This window comes from Zerene cesonia, chromosome 6 (assembly GCF_012273895.1).
Source record: "Zerene cesonia ecotype Mississippi chromosome 6, Zerene_cesonia_1.1, whole genome shotgun sequence".
Taxonomy (NCBI): domain Eukaryota; kingdom Metazoa; phylum Arthropoda; class Insecta; order Lepidoptera; family Pieridae; genus Zerene; species Zerene cesonia.
Window position 1 is genome coordinate 1,778,583 of NC_052107.1, and position 15,442 is coordinate 1,794,024.

At 33.3% G+C, this 15,442-nt stretch overlaps 1 protein-coding gene across 1 annotated transcript; it reads right to left on the minus strand.

Annotated features, from left to right (window-relative positions):
* Positions 1 to 1,070: 1,070 nt before the first annotated feature.
* On the minus strand, positions 1,071 to 14,354 carry LOC119840576. The gene is made up of 8 exons (XM_038367264.1): positions 14,303 to 14,354; positions 13,875 to 14,023; positions 12,426 to 12,522; positions 10,757 to 10,886; positions 7,178 to 7,262; positions 4,689 to 4,854; positions 1,870 to 2,769; positions 1,071 to 1,090 (listed from the first exon to the last, which is right to left on the minus strand). Exons 1-8 carry the CDS (start codon positions 14,352 to 14,354, stop codon positions 1,071 to 1,073), a joined length of 1,599 nt encoding a protein of 532 aa, XP_038223192.1.
* Positions 14,355 to 15,442: the final 1,088 nt, after the last annotated feature.

Consider the following 15,442-nt stretch of genomic DNA (forward strand, 5'->3'; position numbering starts at 1 on the left):
ACTTTTAAACGGATTTTAAACGCGATTTATTCATTATACTATTCGAGACTCCCGTGATCACGCTTGCAGTAAAGTGTTCGAAATGTGGGTTTAATAATATAATGAATAAATCGCGTTTAAAAGACTTTAATTTCTAAATCTGAATTATTTTCTAAAACTCATTATTACTCATTCACTTGAGGTATATTATAACTTTTTTCTATTATGGACAGTGTCGCTGAGAATCACTGGACCACCAAAATTGCTAGGTAATATAAATCATTTACGACGTAATTAGACATTTTGCTTAGAAAAATTTTTGTACTTTGCAGAATCAGTCACTTCAGTAAATAATAATGCTAGTGAAGATGCAATAAACTTATTGAAACAATCAATCGTCTATGATTCAGGATTAATAAAAAAATCTAAAAGAGAAGTGCTAGCGAATCATCGTAAAATAAAACATCATGAGAAAAACATAAAAGTCAATGATGATGATATGCTAATAAGATATAACGAACTCATTAAAATCTTAGCGTGGGATTTAAAAGATTTAAAGTTGAACGAGAAATTTCACTGTGGCCGCAATTTAACTTCGATTTTAACTTCAAGTCGTTTATTCATTTTTCTCATATTTGCATTAATCAATTCCAATTAAACGTCACAGACACTCATTGTTATCTTTTGAATTATATATTAAAATCTCTAAGAATGTGGAACGTGTTTGCAATTTGTTTATATATTAATTCTTTTAAAAGGACCTATTGATTTGAATGAATCATGTTGAAGTCCAAATTAATATAGAGATAAATTTTGCGATCAGAAGGAAAAAATTGACTCCTTATATATTTTTGCATTCATAATGCCATGGTGCCCTCATTCTTAAACGAATGTACAAACTTTGCTGCGGCTCCTTTTTACCAACATCAGAAAAGGTTACAATCACTTTTTTATGCACTAGAAATTGAGAAAATACTTTTTAACAAGTAATTAGAACGACTATAAAAAGGTAACAATAAATTTAGGTTTTTCTCTTTTGTCAAAAATAGTGTCTCTTGAAAGTTAGTGTTGACGATAGAATTTAGGCATGTTTAAGGAATCAGCCCGTATCCTATAAGAGAACACATTTGAATAAGAGCTATGATTTCAGACTGTATTTCAATTCAATGTTTTAGTTGTGTCTATTTCACAGCAATTGCTCCCCAAATGCTATTTACTAACCCATACCCATACAAACGAGGTAGCAGATGAATGAGTAAAATACGACTAGCTTACGATAATTAATTCCTGTATTATACTCCGTTTTAAGTTAATTTACATTTGTGTACCTCGATAGATCTGATGTTAATAATAATGATATTTATTATTTATTTATATGTAATAGTTTCAATAAAAAATAGTTATTTAGATATATCGGCATTTCAAATTGAAACGTCTTTCTACTACATATACAGATTTGGTTAGAAATAATTTGTTTTCTACAAATAAGTTTGTTTTATATATAGATATATTTTATTTTATTATTGTATTGTATTTTATACCGGATTTATTTGTAAAGCCGTGGGTACATAAATTAACTAGTTACTGTACGTATTAACATATAACTACAGTGTGTAGATTTTTTTATTATTTTATGTGCGATAGTGGAGTTTCGTGGATAAGACCTTAACAGAAATTAAAGGTTCAAATAAATTAATGCAACTAGGAATATACTTTATTTCAAACAAATTTGTCATAGCGTACTAAAACAAAGAAAAACGAGAATGAATAATAGACCTATATCGTAATGCATACGATAGCTACTGTTACACGGGCATTTGCCTTGCATTGTCATTTTATTTGTATTCCACCTTTCTATAATTTTGCGTAAAACTAAATAAAATAAATCACCATAAGATAATGTATTATAGCTTTCAATTTCTCTTTTAAACATTCTCTCAGATTTACCACCATTCTTTGAGCTGGATACAAGATCACTATCTCTTTTATTTCTTAAATAATCATCATCGCAGCTACAATATTCTGAATTGGTTTCATCTTCCTTTTGTAGGTTACTGTTTTCGTTTTCCATATTTTCACTATCAAGTATTTTAATTAATGTATTTTTTAGAGGAAATTCTGTAGACAGAGATACAAGTTCTTGATTAGAATCCCGTCTTCGAACATTTAAGGAGCGTTTTTCACAGTAATCTTCGTCATTGCCCTCGTCCACTTCAGGTTCAGTACTTGGCGTTGGTAAAGTATCCATTTTGTTTCTGTGCATATAGTCGCGGGTGCAAGTAGATGTTCTAGTACAACCTTCGACATATCCTGGTGGCGTTCGTGATCCTCTGTTACCAATATCGGCGTTTCCTTCATTTTCGCCTGATGAAGCAGCGGTCCACGTACACGTTAGTTTCCTAGTACAATGTTTTAAGCGAAGGAACGGTGTATTTGCAGTGTATTCAGAGGTGCTGGATTCAGTTTCAGTTGCAGGTGCTGCTGTTGTAGCTTCATTAGATCGCCTGGCATTGTAGTCACTAGCATTGAGTTTTCTGAGTCGCAGCAATTCATCAAATGATAAATATTTTTCAGTAGGGTGTTTTATATTGCCTGTAATTGCGATGGTTATTGGCTCCGTAGCAAGTTTTATTTTTTGTGTACTTGGCGTCATCGGACGTCGTTTGCGAGTTTTTTTATGTGGTAATGTTGTGTATCGCATTGACTTTAACTGAGGTTGTCTGCTGTACTGATCTACTTGCCAAAATGGTTTAAAAGTCACTGGATCATCAGTTTCCCTTCTTATTCTATCTCTGCAAAAAATATTTATTCCTTATTTTTGTTTTTTATTATATTTATCACTAAAACAACAAAAATATTCAATTATTGTTTCATACCTATATTGATGAGGCGTTTTAATTCCATGTGTAGATTTCTTTTGTCGATTTAAATTTAATTTCCATGAATTATCGTCATAATCTGTTTTTGAAAATGGCTTTAGGCGTTCCGCTTTTAACGCTCCGTTATTTCGCATACCTTCATAGGAATCATCATAAAAGTCTTCAGTAGCAATTTCTGCTCTTTGCGAGTTTAAATTGCGTCTCATATCTAAACACGAGCCCGTGTTGTCTATGTCAGGACATTTACAGTTATTGTATTGTGAACAGCAATTTGGATTTGTAGCACAAGTTACGCTAAGCGTACTGCAGTGACATTGTGGTGAAGTATTATCACAGGAATGCGTGGTAAGTTGACATCCCTGTTTTACTGGATTGCAAATATTCCTCTGGCCTCGAGTGCACTGCTTAATTGGGGAAACCACGGCTAAACACGAGGGTGTAATGCAGTCGTTTAAATTATGCGTTTCCGATTTTCTAGTGCATTTTCTGTTTCCACTAATATCGTTGTTATGACGTCTATAAAATTCGTCCGTGAGTTCGTAAGTTGGTGTTGTGGTATACTCATATCTTCTAAAGTTTTTATTATTTTGTTCTGGATGTAAATAGTCCAGCTGAAGTGTATGATCGTGGCCATGATAAACCCTAGAATGTCCTCTTTCTTTATGTTGAAAAAATCCATCATGATATCTCGAAGCATTTGGTGGGCGTCCCCAATAATTAGGATTATCTCTCTTCAATGCTAAAAAGGAACTAGCATCTGAACTTTGTACTTTCATATTGCATACAACTACTGTTATTAATTGAAAATATAATACCGTGTGAGCTGTTATGAACATGTTGCAACTTCGGAGCTTTATGTTGTTGAGTATCATTTTCTTTGAATGTATTTGAGTTATTGTTGATGGGATATCTCTCACTTGTTATTGAATAAATAATCCTTAGAAAACTGGTAGACGAAGCCACATTTGTAATATCTGAGGAAAATTAGTCGATCAATGTTTATAGCAAAACGTAACATACTTAAAAGAATTAACCCTATACAGAAAAATATTTAAGGTTCCTGTACAAAAGGTTGTTAAACACAATTGAAATAGTTCAGGAATTAACGATATGTTTGAAGAAATATCAAAGTAAAGAGTGTTTTTATCAAGATAACTATCTCGCGCTGCGCCCCGCAGTTTCACCCGCGTAAGTTCGTATCCCGTAGGAATATCGCGATAAAAAGTTGCCTATATGTTATTCCAGTTGTCCAGTTGTGGTAGTCGTTTCATATGTGGTAGTCGAGCACGCTTCGGCACGAATTGGGCCAGCTCGCACCGGGGAAGTACCACACCCCCACAGAAGACCGGCGTGAAATAGCATTCTGCTGTGTTTCGTTCGGTGAGTGGGGGAGCCGGAGGCCCGTATCCTTTTCCTTCCCCTTCCCAGTCCCTTCCTTTATTCCTCTCGCCAATCCTTCCTAATCCCTTCCCAATTTAAAGTCGGCAATCCATTTGTAGAGGCGTAAGGTCTGTAATCGACTTTACGCCTCTACAAATGTTCATGGGCGGTGGTAGCGCTTACCATCAGGCGTCCCACCAGCTCCATTGCCGACTGTGACATAAAAAAAAAAAAAAAAAAAAAAAAAGTTGTCTATGTACCAAATTTCAATGCAATCGGTTCAGCAGTTATTGCGAGAAAGAGTAACAAACACACACACACACATCCTTACAAACTTTAAGATTAATAATATTAGTTGGATTAGTAGGATAGGATAGGATAAAAGTAGACCTATTCATTATTAAATGAATTCAATTAATCTCAATAGATGTGTACGTTCTAAATACTAACCCTTTTTTACTTCTGTGATACAGCATAAACCAGGAAACTGAAGATCAACAGCCATTCCATCATCACATTGTGTTCCCGGGTAACCTATTATATAGAGTGGACGTCTTTGCACATTACCTCCAGGAGAAAAATTACAAACGAGCCTATCCACTGGTTGAAGATTAATCTGAAAAATAACATCTATTACAATTTGCTTCCACCATAATACGCGTTAATTATCCACAATTATTATATTTTAAGAAACCCTTACTGAAATGCTTGAATGGGTACTAATATTATGTATTCAAGAGTCTGTCTGTCTTCCTGTCTACTTCCACGGTAAAATAACAGCACCGTATTATATGAAATTTGGCATGAAAATAGTGATAAATCCATTGACTAGGGATTTAATAGGTTATTTTTTAAATAGGGAATGGAGATATTTACATTTTGGCAGCTTGTTAAACCGAGGGTCACACTTAGGTATATATATATTGAATATATGAATACTGTATATAAAAGACTTTTCAGCGGATTTTAAACGCGATTTATTCATTATATTTTTTATACCCGCCGCTTCACGGGGACCCCGGAAGCGCGGTCACGTATCCCTGTGACCACGCTTGCTGTAAAGTGCTCGAAGCTTATAAGCTGAAGAGCTGGTTTGTTTAGCTGTTTGTATGTACGCTATAATCTCAGGAACTGATGAACTAATTTCGATAAAATTTTGTATAAATAGTTTGAGATTCGAATAAGTTTTAATATCGGAAATCCTCCGGAAGCGGAAACAAACTAATGCCTTGACTAAAAAGCTAATATCCTACTAATATTATAAATGCGAAAGTTTGTAAGGATGTGTGTGTGTTTGTTGCTCTTTCACACAAAAACCGCGGGGCGCACTAATTATATTATAAATAGTCCACAAAGCTTGCGGGTGGCCTATTTGCGCTTTAACGTTAAGTTATTATATCTTTACAAAGAGAAACTTCGCGTTTCTTTGTATTTTGCATAGAGTCTACTAAGTGTCACTTAAAGACCGGCAAAGAACCTGTAACACCTCTAGTGTTACAAGTGTTTATGGGTGGTGACTACTTAGCACACTATGTGGTGCACCTTTGCTTGCTCTGTCGTGACAAAATGACATTGCTATATTCTGTTGATGCGATATGTAAACTTGAGGTATGATTTGTGTTACCGTAGCAGATCTTGATAGCGTTTCGGTTTGTATATTCTGGGAAAGTTTCAGAGCAATTGTAGGAGCATCGTTTTGTTTGCTTAATGTATGTATTAAAACCAGTATGTTCATTGTTAGTTGAAATGTGCGCAGTTTGTGCATTTATGCTTTCATATCTTGTGTTCTTAATTGTTTTGTCAAAGAGTCTTTATAATAGGTAAAGTGGAAATGTGAAAAAATTTTAAAACAGAGTAATTGCTTCTTACTTTATAACTTAGTATGAAATTTAATAGGCAATGAAACGGGAGGTAAAAGGCAAATAAGTACGTGGTTACTATAGTTAAAATAAGGTAGATATCGAGGTTTATATGCGACTTCACACTTGTCTCTAGTTCTTAGCAATAATCAATTATGTGGCCAATATACCTACAATCAGTTCACCGCTATCCTGCTGCAGTGGTTAATCGTGAGCGTACAACAGAGGGTTCCTGGGTTCGATTCTTGGTGGTGACATATAAATAAAAAGTCTAGGACTGGCAGGATAAAGACACCTGATCACTGACTTTTTCATTAAAAAACGATCAGTAAATCAGATCTGGTTCATACTCCACTAGTGGACACGGGCCTTCAATTTTACACATTTGATGTATCATAAGATAATTTGTACTCTACCAAATGCCTTAAAACACATTAGAGTCCCACGAGAAGACTTGTAGACTACGCATCGTAAGTTAATTATTCCATTTGCTTCATCCTCCCGTGCCTTATTAAGTCTAACATGTTAAATTATACAGAACTGCCTTCGAGATATTTACATTAACTTTACCAAGAGCATAATATTAACCTTGCTAATTCGTATATTAGTGCGCAAGTTTCATTACGACGTTTTTCTCCAATGACTATATACATAGTCACCCATACAAGAGGATACCCTCTTAAAACATCTATGTAAATAAAATTGATATTCCAAATGTGCTGCTGAGCGCAAAATTCGAGAATCCGCTAATTTCAGAAAATTCTTTTATCATTTTTATTAAGGCGCAAAGGTATCTAAATAAATAACACTCAAAGGTTGACTGACAAAGTGATCTATCAACGCACAGACCAAACCGCTGGACGGGTCGGGCTGAAATTCGGCATACACATAGATGTTATGACGTATACAACCACAAATAAAGGATTTTGATGTATACTACCCAAGAGGATAAAATAGCGGATGAAATTTTGTACCATCATATTTTATTTCGTCCCCGCGTACGGAGCTGCGGGCAACAGCTATTTAAAAATAATACCTCTATTATATATTAGGTTACTCCTATTTGTGTTAAATACTAACATAAAAACGCGCTCTTCCACAACCAACTTTGTTCGTCTTAGCCCATATTAACTGCGTAAAATAATTGCTCTTACTGTTTCTTGACCTGTAAATAAAAATAATCTTACAAACTGTATACATTTCAAGCATAAGATAATCAAATTTAATGACGCTTAAACAAAATAAAGTTATGTAGCATTCTTTAGCATTGGAATTATAAAATAATAATTACATTATCCTTAACTTTTGCATTTCGTGCTTTTTGTGTGTTTCTAATTTACAACATGGTATACATATTTTTTCGTAAATTAATTAACATACATGTTATTATACTGATAGCGAAGGAAGACTAAATAAACAACAACTAGTATCCAGGCCATTAAATCTCCAAAAAAGAACGATGACATCCTTATTTCTAAAATAATTAAATAGATGAGAGATTTTACGATCTATTGAAATCTATTGAAATCTATTGAAATCTATAGAAATACTGCTAGTATGATATAAATTTTTTCCAATCCGTAGAATTAAAGATACACTTGAATAAAATAGAAATAATGTTTCAAAATTAAATTTGAATGGCGGATTGAAAAACTAAATCATTGATCTGAAATAGTTTGCATAAACTAAAATCATAACAATGTCTAAACATGTCATTTGCCAATGGTTTTGCGTAACTTTACTGTTAGGTACATTATATATCTTCTATTAAAATTATAGTAAAAATTACAAACTGAAACTCTAACATTTATTCATTTAACTAGACAATCTGCAGAACTACTTTCGGATTGTCAAAATTCATAATTTAATTACTACAAGGTGTTGCTACGAGATTTATTTAGCTATTACTCTTCAAGAAGATTGTACAAGGAACAAAACTTATAGGTTTAAAAAGAACGTGTACAATTTGCATGGCGGTCTTACCACTTAGAAGTGATCTCTTTCTGGCAACTATGGCAAAACGTAACAAGCACAATGAGAAATTATTGGCGGAACGAGAAACAGATTCTACTGTTATTGCATTATTTATACAATAACAGTAGTATTAATCATAAAATGTTTTTGCGTTAAACTCGACAACGGCTCGATCAATTTGGCTAATTTTGTTCTTTTTTGTTAAGATTTTTGTTAAGATAAGTATAGAAGGCACAAGAAGAGAAAAAAACGTAGGTACGCATCGGGTGAAACCGGGGCGGACGGCTTTAAATATATTGCTTAGTGTTACTTAAACAATATCAAATTAAGTGTGTGTATCTATATATAAATAAATAATCATTTTATGTGTAAATAAGCCTAAACAGATACAAAAAAGGAGATAATAAATATTTTAAACACCTTCAAATTTTCAGTACAAGACCGAATTAAAATGGGACCATACGTGAGCTTTCAAGTAATAAGGGAATCGTTTCAACGAATCGAAAGTTCTGAGGTAACAAATCCACAAAAAGAACAGTCGCCTTGAGAACCTTCCCCTTTTGTTGAATTCGGTTAATAATAAAACATATGAATGAATCACTCATCCGGAAGCCGTTTGTTTCAATCATAAACAAAAATAAACATTGATCAAATTCACATCAACATCGTCAAAAGCAAATAGCCGAAATATCCCGAAACCAACACAATGGAGCCTTACCACAGCAAACCGAATTTGATTCGACCTCGATCTTGAATTCTTACTTTACAACCAATTCTAGTTTTGCATCTAGATCGAATGGTATTTAAGAAATGAATCGAAATTTACGATCGAAATGCACTTATGTTCTAACCACTCCAAAATCGCTGTTTAGTTGTTAATTCAGAGTTCAGTCAAATTGAACTCGATTTAATTACTGAATTACGATCTCAATAGTATAGAGGGTAAGCTCCATGATTGATTCATGGTGTATGAATTCATAATTTGTTTGTTTTGGATTTAGCGCCGTAGACCACTCATCGGATTTATTTGTTTTAATCCAACAGCGAACCCTGGACAATTGGGGATATTTCATAATTGAATTTAACACACGCTTTGACATAAAAAAAAATCAATAAAATCTCATAGAATTCAAGATACCTACAATTATTGATGTGGAGAAAGTGTGAAGATTGTGAGACTGTATTACAGACTAACTGCGCCCCGCGGCTTCACCCGCGTAAGTCCGTATCTCGTAGGAATATCGGGATAATTTAATGCCTATATGTTATTCCAGTTGTTCAGCTATCTACGTACCAAATTTCATTGCAATCGGTTCAGTAGTTTTTGCGTGAAAGAGCAACAAACGCACACACAACTTTACAAACTTTTGCATTTGCATTAATATAAGTAGGATTATAGTAGGACTTTTCAAATGGTCTACACGAATACGACCATCACGACTTGTTTCAGATAATATAGTCAGCTGCACAATATGTCTAAATGTCCATCTCTATGCCAAAAGTCAAATGCCCGAACAGATGACCTTTGATATTTTTTCGCAAAAACATCTGCGTGTCGGTGACGCGAATCGATAATAACTTCCACTGTCATGAAGTGCTTAACACGGCTTCAAATAATGTCGGAAGCTTCTACTTTTTTAACGAACTTAGGCGTAAATATTTTAAAAAAGGTAACCCTCTTTTATAATAGGCATGTTACCGTTATGATAATAATATAAAAAGTGTACTATAGTGTAAGTGACTTATAGTTACAAATTATATTTATAAGAAAACCAGTTACCTTAATATATCATTTTCAAGAAAATTAAAGACAAATAACCGTAAAAACAGATTAACATAAAATTTTGTATATCCAATGATATTTTTATCGTATAAAATATAATAAAACACAACGAGGCTTTACGAAATTTGAGGTAAAGACGCTGCTATAAAGGAACAAAGTGATAAGAACATAATTTCCTTATACATCATAATAATATTCATAATGAAGCAACTCCTTTTCAGAAATGCAAATGGCTGTTGTTATTTGCTCGTAAGTACTTAATCAAAGTAAAGATTATTTGAGGAATTAAGTACCTAAGCTTCACAAAGTCTTCGTTTTGGAAGTATTGAATTCCAATTTGTACTTACACGGTATAGCAAGCCACTTCAAAGATTTAATTGCGCATTTCTCAAGCTTAAGACCATATTGTGTTTTATTTAAGCTTGGCTGAGTAGAGCCGGTTGATTTAGAAAAAGGTTAATCAAAAAACTATTTATGTAACTTTGTAATGGTAAAAGAATTTTTTATATCGTAAAGTTCTCGTTACAAACTTGTAATTAAGTATAGATAATAAATATTGTATACTTTTAAATATTTCAAGTGGCAGAGTGCGGATTTTCGACGTTTTTGACGCGATTGCAACTACTTAAACTTAAAACAAAAAACAAATGATATATTCCTCATGAGACATAATGAATGGTTTAGATGAAATTTGATACAGTTAGTTGAAAACCCGTGAAAGGACATTGTATATGTCAATCAAAACCGCACGGTAATGGTTACTATGAGAGTTTTTATTTGAATACACGGGTAAAGCCGCGGAAGGAGTTCCAGTAGTATAAGCCAGATTACATAGTCCTAGGACCTTGTGAAAATATGTAGATAGATTTTGTTTCCCGTTTTATTATGTGAATTAGACTTACATGTTATAATATGTCACGCTGCCAGTGTAAGCCAATGATTGTATGAACCACATGTCGATAAAACTCTTCATACTTACACCTTTGCTTGTTCCCGTAATTGTTGCTATGTTCTGTCCAACTTTAGCCGTTCCTAAATACAATAAAACTTCTTAACTTTACTGGAAAACGTAAAATCCCTACTATGCGAAAGAGACTCTGCCTGTCCCTCTGTCTATTTTTTGTTCTCCACGCCTTCACTGATCCGATTTAGTTAAAATTTGGATTTAGTAAAGTTTTATCCCGGAAATCCTACGGTAACGGGAACTATGCACAAAAACTAACTAAAAAACTGTGTTTGTTTTCATTTGACTACCTACGCAAACGAAGCTGTGGACGGAAAGCTAGTTGTATCATTATAGTTGCTATTATCTTAATAAGTACGGTTTATATATAGCTCATTTTATTCTAAAATCTTTTAGCATACAAAACCTTTAATATGCATTCACAACCTTTACTCAACTTTAACCTTTATAACTGGAGCTGGGTGAATCAACAGTCTTAAAGATAAAAACATATTTTTAAGAAAGTTTAAAAAAGAAGAAAATTGGTTAAAAATAACTATATGCTTTGATATCGTTTCTCAAATACAAAAGCCATAGATACCTAAGCATAGATTGGGGCTATCCGAAAGGTCGAATAACTGTACTAACTGCCATTCTAAAATACAATATCCATTTGTATAATGCCTACGTAGCTATAAAACAAATTCCTCTTTCATATAAATCGTTTCTCTTTGAAGACTCATAAATTACGACTGCCTTTGCAAAGCTTTTATCAAAAGAACATTTTGATTCATAAGCCCCGTCACAATTCGTCGTGTAAACCGGGTAATCTGATAGGTAGCTAACCCTATTTTCATAAACCCATCATTTTTTATTCGGGGTCACTAAGACGGCATGGTTGTGTACCAACAGAATGCGTATATTTTGACGAGGGTCAGCAGATATAAAACAGGCATCAAAGGATAACAATCTACAAAGCTGAGAAATTTTGAAATAAAGCATTTCAATGCTATAAAACTAAAAATTAAATCTACAAAGCTGCTGAGCTGATTGGTCTTACAAAGCAATCACTTCGTCAGATATTATCTGACCACTTTATACACTGCTTGATAACATAATAAATATAATAATCCATTTTTAAAATTCGTTTCCAGCAAGGCTCTGCTCGTACAGACTCAAATTTTTAGATAAATTTCCATTAATTTAAAATTATATGAGTATATGAGTAATTAGCAGTGGTGGTACTCAATGATAGGACCTCGGACTTGTGGCATGTGATATCTGCCAACCCGCTTTCAGCTAGCTTGGTGGATTATGGCCTGAACCCTCATAGGAGCCCTGTGTCCCTGACGTGGCGTCAAATTCAGAGAAGTTTAAAAGAAGTATTTATATGATACATTGATAGTAATCAATGTATCATCATCAATCAAGATACTATGAATATGTTTACAAACCTTTCTCTTGAATCACTCTATCTATTAAATAAACCTGCATCAAATCCGTTGCGTAGTTTTAATATTTAAGCATTTTATCCCTAACAAAGAGACAGAGTAAGCAATTTATTTTATACTAAGTAGTGATACAGTGTCTATTAATAGAGATCACATAATTATATCAACAATGTATACCTAAATCCCGACACTCATCTTCTTTATCCGGTCTAATTGTTGAGTCGCATTGGTCAGCCCAGCGCTGTGCAATGTATGCCAATTCCATTGACCAAGTCTGAAAAACGTTATTTTTCATTGTATGTGAGCTTACAGCCATCTCATATTTTCCAAAACAAATTAAAGACGAATATGAAAACAAGATAGAATCTCACTAATATTATAAATGTGAAGTTTGTTTGTTTGAAAGAAAGAAAGAAAGAAAGAAAGAAATAAATTTATGTTTATATGTTATGTATGTTTGGATGTTTGTCCGTCAATCGCGCTGAAACTACTTAACGGATTTTGATGAAATTTGGTATACAGGTTGTGTATGTGCTCACTTGGGTGATTGGATACTTTTTATGCCGATTAACTTCCTTACGATAAAACAGGAATCTTGATATCCGGACGGAGCCGGGACGAGCGTCTATAATAAAATATATCATAAATCTTATACCTTTAAACGAGCAATTCTTGTATATATATATATATATATATATATAATTGGGATCTCGGAATCGGCTCCAACGATTTTCATGAAATTTAGTATATAGGGGTTTTCGAGGGCGATAAATCGATCTAGCTAGGAATTTTTTTTAGAAAATGTCATATTCGTGTTTTATTCGTGTTTTTTTTCCTGACATCTATTGGTGAATAATAATACTATTTTGCTTCGTAGATAGCTGGACAACTGAAATAATGTCATATTCGTGTTTTAGTCGTGTTTTTTTCCTGACATCTATTGGTGAATAATAATACTATTTTGCTTCGAAGATAGCTGGACAACTGAAATAACACATAGGCACTTTTTATACCGATATTCCTACGGGATACGGTTACGCAGCACGCTTACGCGGTTTTAACCGCGGGTCACAGCTAGTTTGTTTATTAAATAAGGACGGGAGAGAATATGTTTATATGTATTAACCTGTTGAAAATCTTCACATTTTATGTAGGTAGCTATACAATGAGGAGGTACTAAAATTACCCACTTTAACGGCGTAGATTTTACCGCATGTAGGTAGCAAAAGATTACTAACCGTGAAATTGCGAATCGATTTAAGCTTACACCGAAGAAATCTGAGAAGTGTATTTATTTAGAGCGTTTATATATTTATTGGATTTTGATCCGATACACTTATTGGCTTAGGTATATTTAAAGCGCTAGCTTTTATATACTATAACATACCATACTTTATAATAAAAATAAGGATCTGATCCGTTTGCAGGACTTAACGCAGTGTAAAGATTTGTTACACTGATCATTGGCAAGAATTTGAATAAAATACAATGAGAGATAGAAAAATCAACGGATTCTGTTGAATATAGATTTCGCTAGAGCCATCCATTTATGGGAGAACCGGCTATGCTATATAACGTACTATGTAAGTGAAACCGCGGGGCACAACTGCTAACAAATAAACTCACAACTTTGTTCATATTAGCCGCTTGAGGAAAATATCTAAAATGGCCCATGGCTATGAAATTTCTCCTTTCATTAATTCTATACAAAATTTCCTCAATGTCGTTATGCGTAAGCAACAAGTTTTGATATCCCATACAGTATTCGCTCGGACCTGAAACCTTTTGCCAAATTATCTTTTTTATCTATTATGCTAATAAACATAGGAACCATAATAATACATATACTGCTTAATAATTTAATATGTTAAGCATTACCACACTATTTGTAATGATTTTGTAAATAAATAAAGAAGTTTAGATAGAAGATAAGATGAACACGGGTTATTTACTGAAAACAATTTTAAAATACAATAATTATATCAAAAACATTAAATTCCTTACAGGATATTTGCATAGGGTGTGGTTTGGACAAATATCACAATATTTATTACACATCGCATAATTTAAATATGCCAACAAAACAAGTAATTTGTGTTTCAACATTACAAATAAACAATAAAACATTATAACATAAATATGACTAGCTTCGTGGCTGCATAGATTTTATTACCACGGTCCTTATTAAATTTCTGTTATATACCTAAAGTACAAGTGCGAATAATATGTGATCCGTTGGAATTTGGTTATGTTTATTGTATATTTAATAATATTTCTAATGCAGTTCCAGTTATCTGTCAATAGTTATACAATTCTTAAGGATGAAAATACATCTGAAGGATATTTGCTCGTTTCAAACGGTATTTATATAATTGAACCTTTACCTACTATATGTAACATCTTCTAGAACACATCCTATCTTGTTAACCAACTTCAAAAGAAGAAGGCGCTCAATTCGGCTGCATTTTTATGTTTGTTACCACAGAACATTCGACTAGATGAACCGATTTTAATGTTGCTTTATATAAATGTCGATGCCTTCCGTGTAGTCCCATACAAATTTTGTTCTTGTTCTAAGTTTTTTGTTAAAAATAATCATTTTTGTCCCATCCCGGTATTGCAGTTTATTTTTATTTACCCTCAATTTATTTTCAGTTTCAAATATACTCGGTAATACTAATACTGTTGCTCCTCGGACACTATTTCATGTCTTGATCAGTACTGAGAATAAAAAGCCAGATTTGAAAGCTAATATTTTCGACAAAATGTTGTCTGATGAAATGTTATCTATAAAACAACAAATTCATGAGAAGGATACAACCGATCCACCAACAGTTTTTATAAGGACAAGAGGTAGCATACCAACACCAACTCTCGAGCTAAAACAAATGTGGCCGATAGAAAAACTTGAAACTAGTAATGAAAAAAAATACAATTTCGAACAACACATGAAAAACATTGATAATACGCCAATACACAGTGAAGAAACACGGATCTCATTTGAAAACAATAATGAGACTAATAACAATAATTCCAATAAAGAAAAGGTACTTGAATTGAGAAGTCTTTCAGATAAATTACACAAGAAAATCAAAACGTCATCTCTTTTGCATCATATTACTAAACACTGTACTTGTACAAATTTCAACTCGCAAACAACGAAAAGCCACCGACTTACCGATAACACTAGAGAC

What these genes read in the sequence shown, in the direction of transcription:
- LOC119840576 (XM_038367264.1), bottom strand. Translation starts at nt 14,354, where the DNA reads ATGTTGAAACACAAATTACTTGTTTTGTTGGCATATTTAAATTATGCG. An exon ending in ATATTTAAATTATGCGATGT is followed by an intron (nt 14,024 to 14,302) that starts GTAATAAATATT and finishes AAAAGGTTTCAG; the next exon opens with GTCCGAGCGAATACTGTATG. An exon ending in CGGCTAATATGAACAAAGTT is followed by an intron (nt 12,523 to 13,874) that starts GTGAGTTTATTT and finishes AACGTTTTTCAG; the next exon opens with ACTTGGTCAATGGAATTGGC.